General features: G+C 47.5%; 1 protein-coding gene across 1 annotated transcript in view; it reads right to left on the minus strand.

Annotated features, from left to right (window-relative positions):
- Positions 1-23,639, minus strand: part of LOC115147822 (ERC protein 2) — an 89,967-nt gene that overhangs the window by 26,489 nt on the left and 39,839 nt on the right. The window contains exons 3-9 of the mRNA XM_029690104.1: positions 9,298-9,462; positions 8,758-9,024; positions 6,733-6,807; positions 4,013-4,168; positions 2,455-2,622; positions 1,623-1,790; positions 80-217 (exon numbers count right to left, since the gene is read on the minus strand). Of these exons, the coding sequence (XP_029545964.1) occupies positions 80-217; positions 1,623-1,790; positions 2,455-2,622; positions 4,013-4,168; positions 6,733-6,807; positions 8,758-9,024; positions 9,298-9,462 (1,137 nt within the window). The remainder of the gene's footprint in view (positions 1-79; positions 218-1,622; positions 1,791-2,454; positions 2,623-4,012; positions 4,169-6,732; positions 6,808-8,757; positions 9,025-9,297; positions 9,463-23,639) is intronic.

Raw genomic sequence — 23,639 nt, forward strand, 5'->3', positions numbered from 1 at the left:
CATGGACATTAGTTCAAAGTTCATTGTTTGGGTTCTGGTTCTAAGTCCTCCGGGTGTAAAGCTCTGGGTCTTTCTGTACCTTTTCAGAGAGTGCCTCCTCCAGGGTGGCCAGGGCCGTGTCAGTGTTACTGGAGTCAGTCTGTAGGGACTTCACCCTGTCCTTCAGGTTTCCCAACTGCTTGTCCTTATCACGCAGCTGCTCCTGCAGATTCTCAATCTGGGGTAGAGGAGGGAGGGAGGGAATTAGCATGAGGTCAAAAGAACTGTAGATAGAGAAACTGCATTAAAAGCTAGGAGTGTGAGTGTGAGTTAGGAGTTCGTGTGTGTGATGTTTGCAGGGTAATTGTGTCTACTTAAAGGGAAGCCTGGAAGAGGAAGCCTTTATTATTTTAGCAAAATACATCAAATACAGTCTGATCTCATCTAGTTAAAGCTTTTTTAGATTGGCTGGTATTTGAGGGAGAAAGAGAGGGGAAGAGCGAGAGAAGCAAGGAAAGGGGAGGAGAGGAGACAGTAGTGTGTTTCGACGTTAATGGCTATATGTAGTGTCTGTTTTCACGTGGGACTATAAAAGTTACAGAGAAACATATGGTAGAAGGTTATGAGCTCATTGTTGGTGAGCAAGACAAGCAGATAGATAGTTAGATGTCTCTCAAAGATATTAAGAAATAAAACAAGATAGTCTAGCCAGAGATAAAGAAAGAGAAAGAGGGATATCTGAGAAAGAAAGATCAAAAATACAAAGAGACAAAGAGAGACACAGTGCACTGACAGAGTAGAGAAACATCAGAAGAAGAGACGGGGAGAGACACAGTGCACTGACAGAGTAGAGAAACATCAGAAGAAGAGACGGGGAGAGACACAGTGCACTGACAGAGTAGAGAAACATCAGAAGAAGAGACAGGGAGAGACACAGTGCACTGACAGAGTAGAGAAACGTCAGAAGAAGAGACGGGGAGAGACAGTGCACTGACAGAGTAGAGAAACATCAGAAGAAGAGACGGGGAGAGACACAGTGCACTGACAGAGTAGAGAAACATCAGAAGAAGAGACGGGAGAAATATAAAGTGACGAGAGAGAGAGATAGAGAGAGAGAGAGAGAGAGAGAGAGAGAGAGAGAGAGAGAGAGAGAGAGAGAGAGAGAGAGAGAGAGAGAGAGAGAGAGAGAGGAGGTCGGGGTGAGAGAGTAACACACTGTATATTTATAGCACACACTAGAGAAAGTGTGTGTGTGTGTGTGTGTGTGTGTGTGTGTGTGTGTGTGTGTGTGTGTTACTATACCTAACCTATAACCACACACAGCAAGCTCTCAGTGCTTCCCTCAGATTTGCTCTTAGGCGAGTCGCTGAGGCCCCCGAGTCAGCATCCGTTACCAGTATTTTTACTACCAAACATGTTATGCTAAAAGCTTTTAGCGTGGAACAGCAGAGCTAGGCTGTCCCATCTATAGCTCTGTAAGCAACGGTAGGAGAACACAGTGTTTGTCAGAGATGCTTTTTTAAAAAATCAATTTATTAAACAAACTTGTGACCATGCCCAGGCTACCCTTAACTACTTTCTACCTAAATACACCCTTGACACTTAACCCCTTAACCCCTGACCCTTAACCCTTGACCCCTAACCTTCTTCTGCAGGACGTTGATCTTCCTCTCCTTGACCTCCAGCATGTCCTTCATGTCACGGATCTCTCCGGCCAGCGTGCCCTTCTCCTCCGTCAGGTCCTGCAGCTGCTTGGTCTTCTTGTTCAGGAAGGACTCCTTCTCCTCCAGACGCAGACGCAGGGCGTCCACCTGGGAGAGGAGCGGTCATAGTTCAAATGTCACAGTTCGGAGGTGAAATTCCATCAAATGTGTTTTATAAAGCCCTTTTTACATCAGCAGTTGACCCAAAGTGCTTTTCCAGTGACCCGGCATAAACCCTGAAGGGCACAGTTCAAAGTTCAACTTATTATTATTGTCAAATTGAAGAACTAGAGTTCTCTCTGAGATACTTGGCATTTGCAATACAAGCTTCATGCTCAACTAAAGGGTAGAAAGCAAGAGGGGAGGGGGTATGTAAGTGTATGCAGCAGAATACAGGGAGACGGTGACACAGTGTTTACTTAAACGTGTAAAAAACAGCGTACAAGGACCAACATACATGGACCTTTTGTGCATGCGTTTTGTACGCATGCACGTGCGTGTGTTCATATGCGTGTGTGCAGGAATGTGTGTGTGTGCTTATGTGTGTGCACGGGTGTGTTCATATATGCATGTGTGTGTGTGTGTGTGTGTGTGTGTGTGTGTGTGTGTGTGTGTGTGTGTGTGTGTGTGTGTGTGTGTGTGTGTGTGTGTGTGTGTGTGTGTGTGTGTGTGTGTGTGTGTGTGTGTGTGTGTGTGTGTGTGTGTGTGTGTGTGTGTGTGTGTGTGTGTGTGTGTGTGTGTGTGTGTGTGTGTGTGTGTGTGCTGTAGCCACCTCTGTCTGCAGAATGGCGGCGCGCTGCTCCTTGGCAGTGAGGGACTCTTTGAGCACCTCTATGTGCTGTTTGCAGTCCGAGTTCTGGTTGTTCAGGGTCTCCAGCTTGGTCTGCAGGGCCAGCAGCTCAGACTCCTTCTTAGACAGCTCCTGCTTCAGCTGGTCGATCTGTCGAGAGAGACGCACGCGAATGCACGCACACACACACAACAGGTTTTGTCACAACTAACTCTCGTATGAGGTTGGCAGGTAAAAAGTAGGATCGTGAGTGCATGGAACTCCCTTACAGCTCATATAGCGCAATTGAACAGCAGACCTGGTTTAAAAAACAAATAACGCAACACCTCATGGCACAACCCCTCTCCAACCCATGTGACCTGCTTGTTGTGTGTATGTACTGACATGTATGTGTAACTGATAGATGCACACACACACACACACACACACACACACACACACACACACACACACACATTACATGTTCATGTTTTTTTGTCTGCAATGTCTTTTTTTGTTACGTGTCGGATGCCAGTAGGACTAGCTGTCGCCATTGGCGTCAGCTAATGGGCATCCGAAGAAATGAAATCCTGGCAGGTGTGTTTGTGCCTTCGTACCTGCGCGTTTGTATCAGGCGTCTGTGCACGGGTGAACTTTATGCGGTGGACACGTGGTAGAAACGCCTCTCACCATAACAGAGGGACAGTGGGTAAAGTAAACCTTTATCCACTGTGTTCATTGTAGCCAGGCTCTCCTCTCATTAAAGATGCATCTGGCTCCCTGCATTATTCATGTATTATACATCAGACCCTATCTATGATTGATGAATCATTTTCTAAAAATAAAACAACAAAACTCCCGCTGGTTTTATCCTCACATGGATGTAAACACACAGACACAATGCTCCAGAGAGGCATGGAGGCTGGGAGGGAGGCTGGGAGGGAGGCTGGGAGGGAGGCTGGGATCCTGACCGTAAGACGACTGATGACGGACTGTATAATATGACTGAGCAAGTCAAAGCTGGACCGACTGGGTAAGATGTGCAACGGTTGTTGAGGAAATGAAATGTAACCAGAGTTTCTGACAGTGGGATCCAATGGTAATGCTTTACAATCAATCACGCTAGACGGATACGGACATATTGACGAGGCTACGGAGGACAATAAAATATCCATTTTAACAACACAGGAATGGTTTTGTTTATGGTCTTCCTCGGCTCTCTCTGCTAAGTGTACAGTCACAAAACAACGCGTAAGCATCTCCCAGTCAGGTATAGCTGCCAGCGAAGCACTTCCCTGATGAAACCAGTTAATGTAATGCTAAAGCTAGCTCATTTACTGTCATCCAGACAGACAGCTCTAATCTGTTCTGTTCACTTTGAACGTGCACAGCAAACCCTAGATTGTGTGAGTGATTGTGTTTGCCACATTATAGACTACTACAGTACTGTACGCGTGTGTGTGTGTGCGTGCGTGTGCGTGCGTGCATGCGCGTACGTGCGTGTCTGCATGTTTTCCTGTGCATATAGTGTGTCTGTGTTTTCATGTATGTGTGTGTGTACCTTGGTCTTCATGAACTTTGAGTGGTTCTTGTAGACCTCCATCTGTTTGATCTCCTCCTCTCTGTCCTCGGTGTTCAGCAAGCCGTTAGCCTTCAGTATCTGGATCTCATCCTCCAGGTCCCTGATGTTGCGCTCCAGAGATGCTATCTTGGTGTCCTGCACAACACACACGCACCAGCTGTTAAGATGCCATCTTGGTGTCCTGCACAACACACACGCACCAGCTGTTAAGATGCCATCTTGGTGTCCTGCACAACACACACGCACCAGCTGTTAAGATGCTATCTTGGTGTCCTGCACAACACACACGCACCTGCTGTTAAGATGCTATCTTGGTGTCCTGCACAACACACACGCACCAGCTGTTAAGATGCCATCTTGGTGTCCTGCACAACACACACGCACCAGCTGTTAAGATGCCATCTTGGTGTCCTGCACAACACACACGCACCAGCTGTTAAGATGCCATCTTGGTGTCCTGCACAACACACACGCACCAGCTGTTAAGATGCCATCTTGGTGTCCTGCACAACACACACGCACCAGCTGTTAAGATGCCATCTTGGTGTCCTGCACAACACAAACGCACCAGCTGTTAAGATGCCATCTTGGTGTCCTGCACAACACACACGCACCAGCTGTTAAGATGCCATCTTGGTGTCCTGCACAACACACATGCACCAGCTGTTAAGATGCCATCTTGGTGTCCTGCACAACACACACGCACCAGCTGTTAAGATGCTATCTTGGTGTCCTGCACAACCCACACCAGCTGTGCTGCACTGTTGCTGAGCCACACATAATTCAGTACTAGAACATTTCCAAAGCTTGACCAGTGAACACAACACAAAACACCTGAAAGAGAGGGAGAGAGAGAAGAGAGAGCGAAAGACAGTGAAAGAAAGAGATGAAAGAGAGAAGATGGTTAGAGAGAGAGACAGATGGAAGAGGGAGAAAGGAAGAGCTCTTTGAGGTAGTACGGAGGAGAGCCTCTGCAGTATCTTGGGGTAAAATCAAAAGCCTCCTCCTTCAACGGCTGCAGCAGCTCTAGCTCCCTCACAGCCAGCCTCTCGGTGGATTAATCACCATTTGGAAATACTGAGCGGCACACATCACAGCCAGCCCTTTTGAGAGGGACCAGCCCAGAGAGAAACGCCTGGAGAAGAAGCAGAAGCAGGAAGAGGAATAGGAGCCGTGCTGCTCTGTAGTCGCTCGCACATCAATGCAGGAGCCAGTCCGTGGACTGCGACTGCACCTCCGAGTGGAGCTTTGGCTTTGCAGAGTTTTTAAATAAATAATACAACGTCTTTAAGATTAGCCATGGTCCATCTCACATGCACTTCACCTGCAGAGCAACGAGCAAGAACCTCGTTTCACTCCCTCTCTCTCCTTTCTGTCTCTCCTCCTTCTTTCTCTCTATCTACACCTTTGACTGGTTCTGAACTTGTGAACTTGTGGTTCTGTGGCTCGAGCTTTAGCAGGGTCATCCAGCAGGCAGTGGAAAACTAGGAAATCCAGCTCTGTATGCGAGGCTCTCCCTAGGACGACTGACAGTTAACAACAGATGGTCCTGGATCTAAGGGGTTAACGTGAGTGTGTGAACACTGTTATCATGGCCATGTGCTTCGTCAATGCATCGCTATTCTATGACTTGTAGCAAGACGCTAACTAACCACCGGAGAGAACATAGCATAGTATACAGTGGAGACGACATAGTGGAGACGACAACATACCGTAGCTTAATGGGTCAGAGAGATGCTATGCCATCCAAATGATTTCACTGCTACGGCAGATCAAGCTGATCAAGCAGAGGATGTGACGCTCTCATGAACACTCTCTCTCTCTCTCTCTCTCTCTCTCTCTCTCTCTCTCTCTATCTGAATCCCTTTCTCTCTCTCCTCCCTGTGCCACTGGCCTCGCTGTCGTAAACAACCACACCTGTTTCCATGGTAGCAGCAGGCAGAATGTGCTCTCCCTGGTGGGTGAGGGAGGGAGAGAGATTGAAAGACAGAGTGAGATAAGGAGAGAAAGAAATCGAGAGAGAGAAAGAGATCCTAGAGACAGAGAGAGTAGAGAGAGGGGGGTTAGCATTACTCATGCTAACATCAGCACCAACACGTCTATAGGAGAGAGCAGAGAGTGGCGGGGAGGTCCTCCACCGAGGATGGAAGGGAGAGGGGCTCTGCTCTGTATGAAAATCCAGAGCCTCCAGGAGCCAGCATGTCATGTGACCATGCTAGATGAGAGTCACGTGACCGTGCTAGGGGATGCTGGGGTTTGCTCAGCACCAATCCAGCTCCGTCTGATGATGTGGTGTGTGAGCGAGTGGCACGCTGTCGGGCTGTGAGCGCATGCTTTATATTTAGAAGTGATATCACAGCTCTGCAGCTTCAGTGGGCCGATGGGCTCTGCAGTGGGCCTTTGGGCTCTACAGTGGCTCAATTAGTGCTTTGAATCCCTTTTTCATAGCTTTTGCATGTGATGTAACATTACAACATCATCCACCGACTAGTCTCACGAGGTCATCCTTCCAAATCTTGTGTCGTTGAATGAGCCTGGGCGTCCGAAGCTATCGACAGACTCAAAGTTAATTCAATACAAGCAAAATCTGGCTTTTCCGAACTCTTAAGGTTTTCGTATTTCATCTGATTACATGGTTGGTCTCAGCAATGGTGCCAGCCAGGTGTACTACACTACCCATAATTCCCCATGGTTCTTACCTTCATCTCTATGATGGTCTGGAGGGCTTTGGTTTTGCCAGGGTCCTGGTGCATCTGGTTTCTCCTGTGCAGTTCCTGGGAGAACACCAGTTGATATGAAATGGACAAGACAAGCATCAAATGTCGCCTCTTTTAGGACCTAGTGCAATGGGCCTGTATTTATGAACCATCTCAGAATTGGGAGTGCTGATCTAGGTTCAGTTTAGCCTTTTAGATCACAATGAATAAGATCACATGGACAGGAGGAACCTGATCCTAGATCTGCACACCTACTCTGAGATGCATTATAAATATGAGCCCTGAATCTCTCCAAATGCATGGGTAATGACTTAGCTTAACTTAGCTCAATGCTAGAGTGACAGCATTGAAATGAGTTACATTTACTTGCACTACCATTACATCAGTCATATACTTCTCCCCTGGCAATAATACTGTACACAGATTGAACACTGCTTCTTTCACTGCAGTCAGAGCACAGTAGGTACACAAAGAGAAGGCCAGTATTGCCCTCTAGTGTTGATGGGCATACACTGTAGGTTAGAAGAAAATTGGGGAAATTGCCTGGAAGTCCAAAAAACGTATGCTTTAAAACCAGAATCGAACAATCAACATGACTCGGCGGTATCAGTAACACCTCAAACACTGGTGAGACCAGTGCCTACAGAGCCTACCTGGCCAAGTAGACCAGGTCTACTGTGGCCATATAGTAACTATATAGTTTTGGCTATTTCCTGTTTTTTTTATCACCTTGGTAGTATTTCGTGAATTTTCTAAACTCTTAGCACAAAACTCCAAACTGGTAATGCTTGTAACACAGCCAATCTTACATTCAAAACTTTTCATTGTGCATTCATTTTGTTTGTAGACATCTTTTAACACACAACCATTGGTCCAACATTTTACTGTGAAATGTAATGAGTACATTGGTTTAATCACCGAAACACAGCATAATGATATGTTCTCAATGTCGTTATTTTAACAATCAGTTAATCCAATAGCAAAATATTAAAGATACATATTTTAAAATTGCCCTTTGAATGTAGTATGCTACAGTACTGTAAATTGCAGTACATTACACTGTTTTCACATTAGGCAATCAATTCAAGTCAAATCAAATGTATTTATAAAGCCCTTTTCACATCAGCCGATGTCACAAAATGCTAAACAGAAAACAGCAAGCAACACACTTGCACTACCCATTCAAATTGAATGAACACAAAATATCCATAATTTCTATCCCATGTGTGATCAAAGGTGTGATCATTGAAGACAACTTTCACAATGTAATCAAATGAAAGAAACAGCATGTTTAGCAGGCATTAGTTTGCATCAAACCTGTCTTGAGCATTTGGCCAAAGGTCCTCATTGTTCATGCACCTGGGGAAAACCTTTTGGCATGGCGAATCCAAGCCTGACATAGGAATGAAATCATTGCATGCCTCGTCCACGGCCTGAAGGAGGGTGGCACGCTCATGGGGATGGCAATCCTACATCTTCCACCTGTATTGTAATTGTGCATTGTATTTTGCAGTATTCTATTGTACTTAGGTATTGTAGTCATCCTGTGGGTGGCTCAGTTCATGAGAGCACGGTACTAGCAACCGCAGTGTTGTGGGTTCAATTCCCACTGGGGTCACATACCAACATATGTGGTCTCTTGTCACTTTAGATAAAAGTGTCTGCTCCGGGAAATAGCATATATTACGGTATTACAGTATTGTATTTAAATGACGTAAATGTATTGGCCAATGCAATTTTAGTAAAGCAGTGTGGGATTTCTGATTTCTGAGACTAGACATTTAGTAGCCATTTAATAGCACTACATATACTCTGAGTCTGCTGTGGCCATACAGTTACAGTAGCTATACAGTAGTATAAGGGCATATACTAACCGTAAGCACTGCATAATATGCATCCCAAACAGCACCATAAGCCCTACATAGTGCACTACAGAGCCCTGGTCAAAAGTAATGCAATATAAAGGGAATATGGTGCCGTTTGGGACAGACATATATACTCTTGTACCTCTCGGAGGTGGATGTTCTCCTTCTCCTTCTGGTCCAAGATGACCTCCAGGTGTCCAAGTTGAGCCTCGGCCTCAGCAATGCGCCTGGCTCTCTCCTGCTCCTCCTCCTCGTTGACCCTGCCTGGCCCCCCAGGCAGACCCTTACTCTGGAGCATTTCCAGCAGCTTCTTGATGGACTCGTCCCTGGCCCCCAGCGTCTGCTTCTGGGTCTCGATCCGCAGCTCCATCTCCTCCAAGGTCTTCCTCAGGAGGAACAGCTCCTTGGCCTGCCAGAACGCAAGGAATTTGAAGGAATTTAAAGGAAGGAAGTGTCATTTGGGTCATTATTACGGTAGCTAAAATTCCAGAACTTTCCAAAATGTCCAGAACGGAAGAAGATACAGAAATCCCGGTTGGAAGATTCTCTAAATTCCCAGAGGGAATCATCAGGGAATTCAAAATCCTACAACCAAGACCCTGGTCATAAGAACCTGGAACTAACGCCAAAGTCATTGATTTAATCACTCGTTAATTATGAGTAATTTATTAAGATTCCTTGCCTGGCGGTCGTGCTCGGCCTGTAGCCGTCTAAAGTTCTCCTCGGTCAGCTCGATGTTGGTGTAGTGGTCCCCAGAGCGGCCGCCGCTCTCCTGCTGCAGTAGGTGGTTCAGGTCCCTTTGGGTCCGCAGCTCGTCCTGTAGGGCCTGGATGGTCAGCTGCAGGTGCTGTGGGGGTCACACACACATACGCACACACACACACACACACGCGCACACACACATACGCACACACACGCGCGCACACACACACACACACACACACACACACACACGAAAGCACATGCAAGCACGCACACACACACACACACACACATGCACACATACACACACACACACACACACATCAAGGAGTCTCAATCTGGTAGGGTCACAGCACGTAGTCTAGGGTGGATTCAATTAAATGACAGATCAGACTAGGATGGGTCACTGAATATGTACATAGGGAGGGACATATTCAGACACACACGCAAACTCACAGACACTAATACATCTTACAGAGGGGGGGGGGCATTTTGAAGGCGGCCCTGCGGAAAGGAGATGTGTATTACGAAGAACACACACAAACTCAGAAACACACACCGTAATCTATTCATCCTCTGGGGAAATACAGTTCCTGCCAAACAAACTTGGAGAGGAATCTGAGGACTTACCTCACTATGGCATGAAAGACAAATAGAGAAAATGCAAATGACACAAAGTATGGCAGTATGAGAAGAAGTTAAATAAAAGGCAAGTGTTTTTACAAACTGTTCGTGATCGACTATACGGCCCATTGCTTTCCATCTTCTGTAACTATTTTCAGGGTGAGTAAGGTGTACTGTAAATGGTTATCTATGTGCAGTACCGTGCATCAGCAATCTAATCTGTAGGAATCTCCCTTGAAGCTTTGACGGTAGGAATACTAAGAGAGACACATTTAAACAAAGCCATCCGGTGAATGACTGAATCGTTGTGTTGCTGGGAGAAACCGATTGTGCAACTGAAAGTGCACAATCGTTCCCTGTATAGTAGGAACATGAAGAACTTGTAGAACCGTGATCCTTCGATAACAGTTTGACGATCCCTGTCGAATGTTCAAAGTTGGATGGCTGCGTTCAACAGCTTGCACTTTCAAAAGACTGCTTTGCTGCGCTGTCATCGTGTATGATTGTTGCAGCATTATGGATCATTATCTATCATTATTGTAGGGTGTATGCTGTCCGTACTGCTGAGTGGAGAGCAGCAGAGATCCGTGCACAGCGCAGTAAACAGTGTTCCCACTGAGAGCTGGAAGCCAACCAACAGCACTAGACTCAGTGGACCTCTGGGTCCATGCCCATCCATTATGCTGTGTGTTAGGGAGGTGAGTGCGTGCGTGCGTGCTTTAGCGCGCGCGTGTACGTGTGCAACTGGTGGCTGCTGAGAGGAGGACAGCTCATAGTAATGGCTGCAATGAAGTCAATGGAACGGTGTCAAACATGGAGTTCCATACCATTCCATTATGTCCCTTCCAGCCATTACTATGAGCCCGTCCTCCCCAATTAAGGTGCCACCAACCTCCTGTGGCATATGCATGTGTGTGCATACAAAGAGACAAATACATTACTTGAGGGGAAAAAAACACATCCATTATAGGAAGAAATAAGAAGGAGAATGTGGCTCTGTTCCAATATCCACCCTAGCATGCCACTATACACTGATTGGGCCATGCATTCTTAGTGGTACACTAGTATGGATATTGGAACGTAGCCTGGGTGTTGAGGTTTAGGGGGCGGGGAAATTGAACAAACCACAGCCTATTTTAGAGTATACTATAGGGTCACAAGGGTCACACAGCAGCCACACCCCTATAGTAGAGCCACACCCAGTAAAGGGAGAACACAGAAGAATTCTACTTGGCAGTGTGTAAGAGCAGGGAGAGGGTCTGACGGACGCGGGTAGGGCTTAGGGAACGGTGCAGGCTAAACCAATCACACTCCTTTCTGGTGTGTGTATGGGGGTCCAATTAGGAGTGTGTCCAAAATGGCAACCCTACTCCTAACATAGGCCTAGTGTACTACTTTTAGCCAGAGCACACAAGTTCTGGTCAGATGTAGTGCACTACATTGGGAATAGGGTGCATTTCCGACACAGCCCAGGGGGGGTGTGGGGTGGTGGGGGGTGGGGGGGGCAGAGGAACAGGACTGCCAGGTCTCTGGGGGCACCGAAGACACACGACGACGTCACTCTGGTGGGGACTCTATGTTGTGCAGACACGGCAGCCAGGGGCAGCGGTTGCAAACATAGGGACAAACCTTGGTTCTCCTGGCGTCCAGCAGCTGCGGTAGCACGGGCGGAACCAACAGAAGAAAGACATAGCGCACGGAGAACACAGCGTCAGAACAGTACAAAACACGAAGCGCACGTGGAGAGCGTGAGCTACAGTGAGAGCTCCCGTGAAGAACACGAGAAAAAATGTGTGAGGAACATGTGAGGATGTGTCTGGTTATCCATCCATCCAACCCTCAAATCATTTATCACTATCTGTTCCGATGGAAATGGTACGGTATGGAACCTTATGGTACAGTATAGAACCTCATGGTACAGTAGAGAACCTCATGGTATGGTGAGGTCCCTCACAAACTCACACAAAGACATATCAGTCTAATCGGTCTGAAACATAATGGAAACCTTAGTGGAAAAAGAAGGTGAGGTTATTTAGTGGTGACCACTTTCGGCATTAAGTCTCACCAAATCAAATCTAAATCAAATCAAATTTGTATTTGTCCCATGCGTCGTAAATAACAGGTGTAGACTAACAGTGAAATGCTTGCTTACGGGCCCTTCCCAACAATGCAAAGATAATTAAAACAAATATAAATAATAGAAACATTAAAAAAATATATATAACAGAAGGAATATACATGGGGTATCAGTACGGAGTCGATGTGCGGTGGTACGAAGTAAATGATGTCGATATGATTGTATAGGTAGGGATACAATGTTTATGCAGGATAGATAATAAACAGTAGCAGCAGCATACATGATGAGGGTCAATACAAAAGGGTCAATGCAGATAGGGAGGTGTTTAATCCCGGGGTCCTGAGCTTAGTGATGAGCTTGGAGGGTACTATGGTGTTGAACGCTGAGATGTAGTCAATGAACAGCATTCTCACCAGTGGAAGCTCCTCAAAGGAGGAAGCGGAGGACCATCCTCCTCAGTTAACTTCAGAAAAATGTAAATAGTGAAACATTAAAAAAGTTATCCTTTTTAGATAAAACTTCACTAAATATATTAATGTCACCAAATAATTGATTAAATCACACTGTTTTGAAATGAAGGTCCACAGTAGCCTGAAAAGCACTCTGTAGGGTAGCACCATGGTGTAGCCGGAGGGCAGCTAGTTTCCATCCTCCTCTGGGTACATTGACTTCAATCCAAAACCTAGGAGGCTCGTGGTTCTCACCTCCTTCCATAGACTTAAACAGTAATTATGACAACTTCCGGAGGACGTCCTCCAACCTATCAGAGCTCTTGCAGCATGAACTGACATGTTGTCCACTCAATCAAAGGATCACAGAATGAATCTCGTACTGATAGCAAAAGCTACAGCTAGCTGTAACTGCAGTGCATAAAATGTGGTGAGTAGTTGACTCAAAGAGAGAGAAAGACAATAGTTGAACGGTTTTGAAAAAATAAATTTCTTCAAAAATGAAGGAGAAGCAAGAGAGAGTGAGAGAGAAAGAGAGAGAGAGCTAGCTAGATTTAGAATTGCTTTCACTTACTTAGCTAGTGAATGCAGCTAGCTAGTTTAGCCTACTCAAACACCTGGCTCAAACAGAGAAGGATGCTATGTTACCTAGCGGGCTATGGCTATCCAACACTGGAACTCTTCCAAGTCAAGGTAAGCTTTTGGTTTTATAAATGGATTACCACCGGGGCCCGCCGGCGTAACTGCTAAACTGCTTTATAACTGTACAATGTACTGCATGATCAAATCAAATCAAATGTTATTGGTCACATACACATGGTTATTAGATGTTATTGCAAGTGTAGCGAAATGCTTGTAACAGGTTTACTTATGTTACAAGCATTTAATGATTGTAGCGGGGTTGACTTGCTTGTTAGTTCTAGTAGCTGTGTTGACTTGACGTTAGCTAACATGATGACAACAATGTAGGCTGTGTGTAGCGATTAGCGGTTAGGAAATGAAAGTTTGGCTTGGAAAGGTTTTTTTGCCTAGTCACAGACAGCTGGTGTATTGTGCACTGAAGTCCACAAGTGAAGGGAAAAGGTAAGAGGAGGAAAGGGCGTAGATAAAGGAGATAAGGAATTATATGTGGTGGTGGCTAATTTCTGCATTACCAAATGAGGAGAGTTACAAACTTCACACACCAGTCAGAGTTATACTGAAAACTACATCTTTAATAATTAAGATGCGTTTTCAAAAGCACTTTGACTTTCAATGAACCATTGAAAAGTGACTACACAAAAGTACAAAGATCTTTTATAGCCAAGATACACCCCTCTCAATGTACATGACGAACCACAGATACATAGAATGGGTCACAAGGTTAAGTTTTGTATGAAAGATATCTATAAAACATAGCAGACAGCAACTGCTGTGTCAACAGTTTTCATTGTGTAGACCAGTGTCTGGTCCTCCTACCCCAAACTGGAACCGTCTCTCCCTGGTACGGTATAGAACAGAACCATTAGCTCATCCAATGGCATATATCAATTGTCAACTCTAGATACTCCCATCTCAAGCAACCCCCCCCCCCCCCCCCTTGACCTCACTCCTGGACAAGCTCATCTAGGTTATACACTATCCCAGGATAAGTGCAAGATCTAAGAGAGGACACACACATACATGGTTAAAGACACTGCCATACACCTCCCCACAAAATGGAAAAGGAGGGAGTGACTTGCGCACAGACATTGTGGAGACAAGTAATTGGTTCCCCATTAATCACGCCATCACTTCACATGGTTTAAGAATAGGTAAAGACACATTCACATATGAAGACAATGTTCCATTCTGACCTCTCCCCTCTCTGGGCCCCAAGTGACTGAGCCCCAGCTGAGGGAAAAGTGCAACTGAAAGACACCAGGGTCCAAAGGGATACATTCTAATGACAATTATCTCACATAAGCATATTATGCAAATAAAACATCTTAATTATCTATGTTACCCAACTAATTCTGATTCATCCGCCACAATGTACAACGAGCTGTTTGTATGTGGCTGCTATGAAAGGGAACTATGTTTGCAAGTGATCAGGGGTGTGTTCATTACGCTGATTCTGTCAAACACTTTCTTAATTGAAAGCAAACGGAACAAAACATGAATAAACATACCTGAATTTGCCCAATAGAAACTCTTGTTTACAACTGTTGGACTAATGACTACACCCTAGATCAACTAGACACAGGCAAGATTGTGCAAGGTGGTACTGAATGTGTCAATGTCTGTCACCTTGATTACTCAAATTTCTCTCGACCTGTGCACTTACATTGCACCTAGCCCAAACCTATCGAATTTACACTGAGCTGGGTGAATGGAATATGAACGACAGTCATCCAATGTACTGTAATAAAAATAAGGCCATGCTCATGTAAAAAATGATCATCCTCCCGCATCTTAAATGGCACCGACCGCCACTGATTCTCACTCCTTTTGTCCAGTTGGGAAAGGGCAGTGCGGAGTGCAATAAAGATTGCATCGTCTGTGGATCTGTTGGCGTGGTATGCAAATTGGAGTGGGTCCAGGGTGTCTGGGATGATGGTGTTGATGCGAGCCATGACCAGCCTTTTAAAGAATTTCATGGCTACAGAGGTGAGTGCTACGAGGTGTTGGTCATTTAGACAGGTTACCTTGGTGTTCTTGGGCACAGGGACTATGCTGGTCTGCTTGAAACATGTAGGTATTACAGACTGGGTCAGGGAGAGGTTGAACATGTCAGTGAAGACAGTTACCAGCTGGTCAGCGCATGCTCTGAGTACACGTCCTCGTAATCTGTCAATGTTAACCTGTTTAAAGGTCTTACTCACATCGGCTACGGAGAGCGTGAGCACAAAGTCGTCCGGAACAGCTGTTGCTCTCATGCATGGTTCAGTGTTTCTAGCATACAAGGTATTTAGCTTGTCTAATACGCTCCCTTCACTGGACAGCTCGCGGCTGGGTTTCCCTTTGTAATCCGTTATAGTTTGCAAGCCCTGCCACATCCGACGAGCGTCAGAGCAGGTGTTGTAGGATTCGATCTTGGTACTGCATTGATGCTTTGTCTGTTTGATGGTTCATCAGAGGGCATAGCAGAATTTCTTATAAGCGTCCGGATTAGTGTCTCACTCCTTGAAAGCGGCAGCTTTATAAAAATAAACAAAACAGAGTACAGCAGACAGAAAGTACAGCAGTAGTGACATCAAGGACATCAGCTCTAGACTTTAGATCAGTGCGGATGTTGTCTGTAATCCATGGCTTCTGGTTGGGATATGTACGTACGATCACTGTGGGGACGAAGTCGTCAATGCACTTATTAATGAGATGAATCCCAGAACATATTCCAGTCTGGAATACATACAAGGCATTGCAAATTGACAATAGTAACCACACACCAGGTGAATCATTACACAGTACTGTGATTTATAAAGAATAGGTGTGGTACTATGGGGCACGGTTTCCGGGGAAAAGATTTATCCTAGCCCTGGATTAAAAGAAAGCTCAATGAAAGTACTTTTAAATCCAGGGCTAGGCTTAATCTGTGTCTGGGCAACAGCCCCTATATCCTGTGCTGTGGTAGTGTGCTCTTCCACCCAGCAGAGGGCAGTGATCACTCTAGCAGGGTGCTGTCTCTTAGTCTGTCTCTACTGGACTGTGCCAGTGCCTCTTACTTCCACTGCATTGGGCAACACTCACTTATGTAAGCATCACAGTCTTTTTGGGCCAGTACGCTCAAACCACTTAAAGCCTCTCAAATCTTTACTCATGCTCACAAAACCACATTCACACACGCTCACCCTGCGTTCTGCCATCCTCTCTTACTCACTCTCTTTATCTCCCTCAATCTCTCTCACCCTCTTTTCCTCCCTCTCTCTCTCCCTATGTTATTTTTTCTCTCTTTTGAACATTGATACACAAACACACAAGGCAGCAGACACCATAAAAGACGTAATATGGATTCTATATTGTTGCTAAAATGCCAATTAAAGGGGACAATTAAAGTAAATATGTAGAGAGAGTGCTAAATAAGATTTATATTTATGTATATAAGTCATGTGCTGAATAATCATCCATTGAATATTCAACATATCAAAATGCTGCATATTATTAACTACAATGCCTTCGGAAAGTAATCAGACCCCTTGACTTTTTCCACATTTTGTAAGATTACAGCCTTATTCTAAAATAAATTTAATTATATATTTTCCTCATCAATTTACACACAGTACTCTATAATGACAAAGCAAAAATAGTTTCAGAAATATTTGCAAATTTATACAAAATAAAAAACAGAAATACATTATTTACATAAGAATTCAGACCTTTTGCTATGAGACTCAAAATTAAGCTCAAGTGCACCCTGTTTCCATTGATCATCCTTGAGATTTCTACAGTTCGATTGGAGTCCACCTGTGGTAAATTCAATTGATTGGACATGATTTGGAAAGGCACACACCTGTCTATATAAGGTCCCACAGTTGACAGTGCATGTCAGAGCAAAAACCAAGCCATGAAGTCGAAGGAATCGTCCGTAGAGCGCCGAGACAGGTTTGTGTCGAGGCACCGATCTGGGGAAGGGTACCAAAACATTTCTGCTGCATTGAATGTCCCCAAGAACACAGTGGCCTCCAACATTCTTAAATGGAAGAAGTTTGGAACCACCAAGACTCTTCCTAGAGCTGGCCTCCCGGCCAAACTGAGCAATCGGGGCAGAAGGGCCTTGGACATGGAGGTGATCAAGAACCCGATGGTCACTCTGCTCCAGAGTTCCTCTGTGGAGATGGGAAAACCTTCCAGAAGGACAACCATCTTTGCTGCACTCCACCAATCAGGCTTTTATGGTAGAGTGGCCAGACGGAAACCACTTTTGGAGTTTGCCAAAAGGCACCTTAAGGACTCCAAGATTGAACTCTCTGGCCTGAATGCCAAGCGTCACATCTGGAGAAAACCTGGCACCATCCCTACAGATGAACGAAGCAAAGTACAGAGAGATCCTTGATGAAAACCTGCTCCAGAGTGCTCAGGACCTCAGACTGGGGGCGAAGGTTCACCTTCCAACAGGACAACGACCCTAAGCACACAGCCAAGACAACGCAGGAGTGGCTTCGGGAGAAGTCTCTGAATGTTCAAGTGGCCCAGCCAAAGCCCGGACATGAACCCGATCAAACATCTCTGGAGAGACCTGAAAATAGCTGTGCAGCGACGCTCCCCATACAACCTGACAGAGCTTGAGAGGATTTGCAGAGAGGAATGGGAGAAATTCCCCAAATACACATGTGCCAAGCTTGTAGCATCATACCCAAGAAGACTCGAGGCTGTAATCGCTGCCAATGGTACTTCAACAAAGTACTGAGTAAAGGGTCAGAATACTTATGTAAATGTGATATTTCAGGGTTTTTTTTATATACATTTTCAAAATTTTCTAAAAACCTGTTTTTGCTCTGTCATTATGGGGTATTGTGTGTAGATTGTACAGGAAAAATAAAATGTTTATACATTTTAGAATAAGGCTGTAACGTAACAAAATGTGAAAAAAGTGAATGGGTCTGAATGCTTTCCGAATACATGGAAAGTAACACTCACTCGCTGAGTTGAAATTAATTTCTCCTGATTTATGACGTTTTTTATTCATATTAATATTCCCAGCTAGTCAGTAACATGATGTATTAGTGGGGGAAAGAGGTTGATGAAGTCGTGGCCTTGCAGCGAAGCAACAAAGCCTGGAGTCACTGCAGCAGCAATGTGAATCATAATCTATGACACGCACACACACACGTACACAAACACACACACGCACATTATGTGCATCACTTATGACTGTACAGTATGACTGTCTGTGACCATTTGCTTTCTCTGATTATGCATTATACCACAGGCTGTTACGAAAGCAAGCTGAACAATGGACTACACATTCACATACTATATTGGATGAACATCACTCACATGCAAATCAATCATCCACCTGAACACTGAAAGACGCAGACCTCCTCTGTACACACAGTCATGATTCTCCTACCACACAAGTACAGACTCACACACAGAAATTCTCAAATAAACACACACAACTACACAGAAACACAGAAAGCCAGAAGAGATTATATTTCCCTCTGTCAGGGGGTTCAGCAGGGCCATTGCACATTTATCTCTCTCTCTCTATCCCTCCCTCCCTCCCTCCACTTTGTCATTTCTTATTTCATTCTATATCATTCTCTCTTGCTCTTTATCTCTCTAGCTCTCTTTACTTATCTCTCTCCCTCATGATCAATATTCTGACCTGTTGGAACAGAATTGGAGGATGCGGTCCAATAAAACATTTTTCATAATTAAGGTTACACACAGGGTTAAAACGAACATCCTCTCCTCTCCTCTCCCCATCATCCCTTCCCATACACAACCTCCTCTCCTTTCCTCCCATTCCTCCCCTCCTCATCTCTCCTCATCCTCCCTTCCTATACCCATTCTCCCCTCCATTCATCATCCTATCCTACACTCCTCTACTCCATCCATCCTCTCCTTCCCTTCCCCTCCTCTCCTCCCATCCCCCCTTCCTCTCCTCCCCATCCTGCCCTCCACTCCTCCCCATCCTCCTCTCCTGCCCCCATCCTCCTCTCCTATCCCCATCCTCCTATCCCCATCCTCCTCTCCTGTCCCCATCCTCTTCTCCTATCCCCATCCCCCTCTCCTATCCCCATCCTCCTCTCCTATCGCCATCTTCCTCTCCTATCCCCATCCCCCTCTCCTGCCCCCATCCTCCTCTCCTATCCCCATCTTCCTCTCCTGTCCCCATCCTCCTCTCCTATCCCAATCCTCCTCTCCTGTCCCCATCCTCCTCTCCTGTCCCAATCCTCCTCTCCTATCCCCATCCTCCTCTCCTATCCTCATCCTCCTCTCCTATCCCAATCCTCCTCTCCTGTCCCCATCCTCCTCTCCTATCCCCATCCTCCTCTCCTATCCTCATCCTCCTCTCCTATCCCAATCCTCCTCTCCTGTCCCCATCCTCCTCTCCTGTCCCCATCTTCCTCTCCTATCCTCATCCTCCTCTCCTGTCCCCATCCTCCTCTCCTATCCCAATCCTCCTCTCCTGTCCCCATCTTCCTCTCCTATCCTCATCCTCCTCTCCTGTCCCAATCTTCCTCTCCTATCCTCATCCTCCTCTCCTATCCCCATCCTCCTCTCCTGTCCTCATCCTCCTCTCCTATCCCCATCCCCATCCTCCTCTCCTATCCCCATCCTCCTCTCCTATCCCCATCCCCATCCTCCTCTCCTATCCCCATCCTCCTCTCCTATCCCCATCCTCCTCTCCTGCAACATCCTCCTCTCCTCCCCATCCTGCCCTCCACTCCTCCCCATCCTCCTCTCCTATCCCCATCCTCCTCTCCTGTCCCCATCTTCCTCTCCTATCCTCATCCTCCTCTCCTATCCCCATCCTCCTCTCCTATCCCCATCCTCCTCTCCTGCAACATCCTCCTCTCCTCCCCATCCTGCCCTCCACTCCTCCCCATCCTCCTCTCCTGTCCCCATCCTCTTCTCCTGCAACATCCTCCTCTCCTATCCCCATCCTCCTCTCCTGCCCCCATCCTCCTCTCCTGCAACATCCTCCTCTCCTCCCCATCCTGCCCTCCACTCCTCCCCATCCTCCTCTCCTGTCCCCATCCTCTTCTCCTGCAACATCTTCCTCTCCTGCCCCCATCCTCCTCTCCTATCCAAATCCTCCTCTCCTGTCCACATCCTCCTCTCCTATCCCCATTCTCCTCTCCTGTCCCCATCCTCCTCTCCTGTCCCCATCCTCCTCTCCTGTCCTCATCCTCCTCTCCTATCCCCATCCTCCTCTCCTGTCCACATCCTCCACTCCTATCCCCATTCTCCTCTCCTATCCCCATCCTCCTCTCCTATCCCCATCCTCCTCTCCTGCAACATCCTCCTCTCCTATCCCCATCCTCCTCTCCTGCCCCCATCCTCCTCTCCTGCAACATCCTCCTCTCCTCCCCATCCTGCCCTCCACTCCTCCCCATCCTCCTCTCCTGTCCCCATCCTCTTCTCCTGCAACATCTTCCTCTCCTGCCCCCATCCTCCTCTCCTATCCCAATCCTCCTCTCCTGTCCACATCCTCCTCTCCTATCCCCATTCTCCTCTCCTGTCCCCATCCTCCTCTCCTGTCCCCATCCTCCTCTCCTGTCCTCATCCTCCTCTCCTATCCCCATCCTCCTCTCCTGTCCACATCCTCCTCTCCTATCCCCATTCTCCTCTCCTATCCCCATCCTCCTCTCCTATCCCCATCCTCCTCTCCTGCAACATCCTCCTCTCCTATCCCCATCCTCCTCTCCTGCCCCCATCCTCCTCTCCTATCCCCATCCTCCTATCCCCATCCTCCTCTCCTGTCCCCATCCTCTTCTCCTATCCCCATCCCCCTCTCCTATCCCCATCCTCCTCTCCTATCGCCATCTTCCTCTCCTATCCCCATCCTCCTCTCCTGCCCCCATCCTCCTCTCCTATCCCCATCTTCCTCTCCTGTCCCCATCCTCCTCTCCTATCCTCATCCTCCTCTCCTGTCCCCATCCTCCTCTCCTGTCCCAATCCTCCTCTCCTATCCCCATCCTCCTCTCCTATCCTCATCCTCCTCTCCTATCCCAATCCTCCTCTCCTGTCCCCATCCTCCTCTCCTATCCCCATCCTCCTCTCCTATCCTCATCCTCCTCTCCTATCCCAATCCTCCTCTCCTGTCCCCATCCTCCTCTCCTGTCCCCATCTTCCTCTCATATCCTCATCCTCCTCTCCTGTCCCCATCCTCCTCTCCTATCCCAATCCTCCTCTCCTGTCCCCATCTTCCTCTCCTATCCTCATCCTCCTCTCCTGTCCCAATCTTCCTCTCCTATCCTCATCCTCCTCTCCTATCCCCATCCTCCTCTCCTGTCCTCATCCTCCTCTCCTATCCCCATCCCCATCCTCCTCTCCTATCCCCATCCTCCTCTCCTATCCCCATCCTCCTCTCCTATCCCCATCCTCCTCTCCTGCAACATCCTCCTTTCCTCCCCATCCTGCCCTCCACTCCTCCCCATCCTCCTCTCCTATCCCCATCCTCCTCTCCTGTCCCCATCTTCCTCTCCTGTCCCCATTCTCCTCTCCTATCCCAATCCTCCTCTCCTGTCCCCATCCTCCTCTCCTGTCCCCATCCTCCTCTCCTATCCCAATCCTCCTCTCCTGTCCCCATCCTCCTCTCCTATCCCAATCCTCCTCTCCTGTCCCCATCTTCCTCTCCTATCCTCATCCTCCTCTCCTGTCCCCATCTTCCTCTCCTATCCTCATCCTCCTCTCCTGTCCCCATCCTCCTCTCCTATCCCCATCCTCCTCTCCTATCCCAATCCTCCTCTCCTGTCCCCATCCTCCTCTCCTATCCCAATCCTCCTCTCCTGTCCCCATCTTCCTCTCCTATCCTCATCCTCCTCTCCTGTCCCAATCTTCCTCTCCTATCCTCATCCTCCTCTCCTATCCCCATCCTCCTCTCCTGTCCCCATCCTCCTCTCCTGTCCCCATCTTCCTCTCCTATCCTCATCCTCCTCTCCTGTCCCCATCTTCCTCTCCTATCCCCATCGCCCTCTCCTGTCCCCATCCTCCTCTCCTGTCCCCATCCTCCTCTCCTGTCCCCATCTTCCTCTCCTATCCCCATCCTCCTCTCCTATCCCAATCCTCCTCTCCTGTCCCCATCCTCCTCTCCTGTCCCCATCCTCCTCTCCTATCCCAATCCTCCTCTCCTATCCCCATCCTCCTCTCCTATCCTCATCCTCCTCTCCTATCCCAATCCTCCTCTCCTGTCCCCATCTTCCTCTCCTATCCCCATTCTCCTCTCCTATCCCCATCCTCCTCTCCTGTCCCCATCGTCCTCTCCTGTCCCCATCCTCCTCTCCTGTCCCCATCCTCCTCTCCTGTCCCCATCTTCCTCTCCTATCCCCATCCTCCTCTCCTGTCCCAATTCTCCTCTCCTGTCCCCATCCTCCTCTCCTGTCCCATCCTCCTCTCCTATCCCCATCCTCCTCTCCTATCCCCATCCTCCTCTCCTATCCCCATCCTCCTCTCCTATCCCCATCCTCCTCTCCTGTCCCCATCTTCCTCTCCTATCCCCATCCTCCTCTCCTATCCCAATCCTCCTCTCCTGTCCCCATCCTCCTCTCCTGTCCCCATCCTCCTCTCCTATCCCCATCCTCCTCTCCTATCCCCATCCTCCTCTCCTATCCCAATCCTCCTCTCCTATCCCCATCCTCCTCTCCTATCCCCATCCTCCTCTCCTATCCCCATCCTCCTCTCCTATCCCCATCCTCCTCTCCTATCCCAATCCTCCTCTCCTGTCCCCATCCTCCTCTCCTGTCCCCATCCTCCTCTCCTGTCCCCATCCTCCTCTCCTGTCCCCATCCTCCTCTCCTATCCCCATCCTCCTCTCCTATCCCAATCCTCCTCTCCTATCCCCATCCTCCTCTCCTATCCCCATCCTCCTCTCCTATCCCCATCCTCCTCTCCTATCCTCATCCTCCTCTCCTATCCCCATCCTCCTCTCCTGTCCCCATCCTCCTCTCCTGTCCCCATCCTCCTCTCCTATCCCCATCCTCCTCTCCTGTCCCCATCTTCCTCTCTACTTCGGGCTCTATCTCAGGGCCAACTTCAATACAGGTAGACCAGAGAAGCCACATCCCTGATTGGCAGATGAGTGGCAAACCTGATTAGAAGCACCTGCTGCTCATCTGTGTTCCATACATATGCTGTTTTGAATGAAAATGTGTACCTACACGCTGAAGCAGGATGCAAAGCCGAAATGTCTGTGTACGCTATCCCTGATGCAGGGAAAATCACACAAAAAAATAAAAAGAATGATGTAAGCATTATGCAACATACTTTTGAGTGCAGACCCATTACACCTGTTATTTGTCTGAATTTGCAGGTTTTACGAACCAGCCAAGCTTCTGGGAGGGCGCAATGGTCCTCTTTTGATTACACACAGGGGCCCTGGCCTGTCAGTCATGACTCAGCAGATATTGGGGGAGGGAGAAGGCTGTGGAGGGGCAGTTGAACGGGGAGGTTTGGGGGTAGGCTGAAGGGGGAGGTTGTCTGTCTCCAGAGAGGGCTTCTGTTTCACTGCAGAAAAGTCTGTGAGGGTGTAACGCCCTGGCCATA

This window comes from Salmo trutta, chromosome 14 (assembly GCF_901001165.1).
Source record: "Salmo trutta chromosome 14, fSalTru1.1, whole genome shotgun sequence".
NCBI classification, from domain to species: Eukaryota; Metazoa; Chordata; class Actinopteri; order Salmoniformes; family Salmonidae; genus Salmo; species Salmo trutta.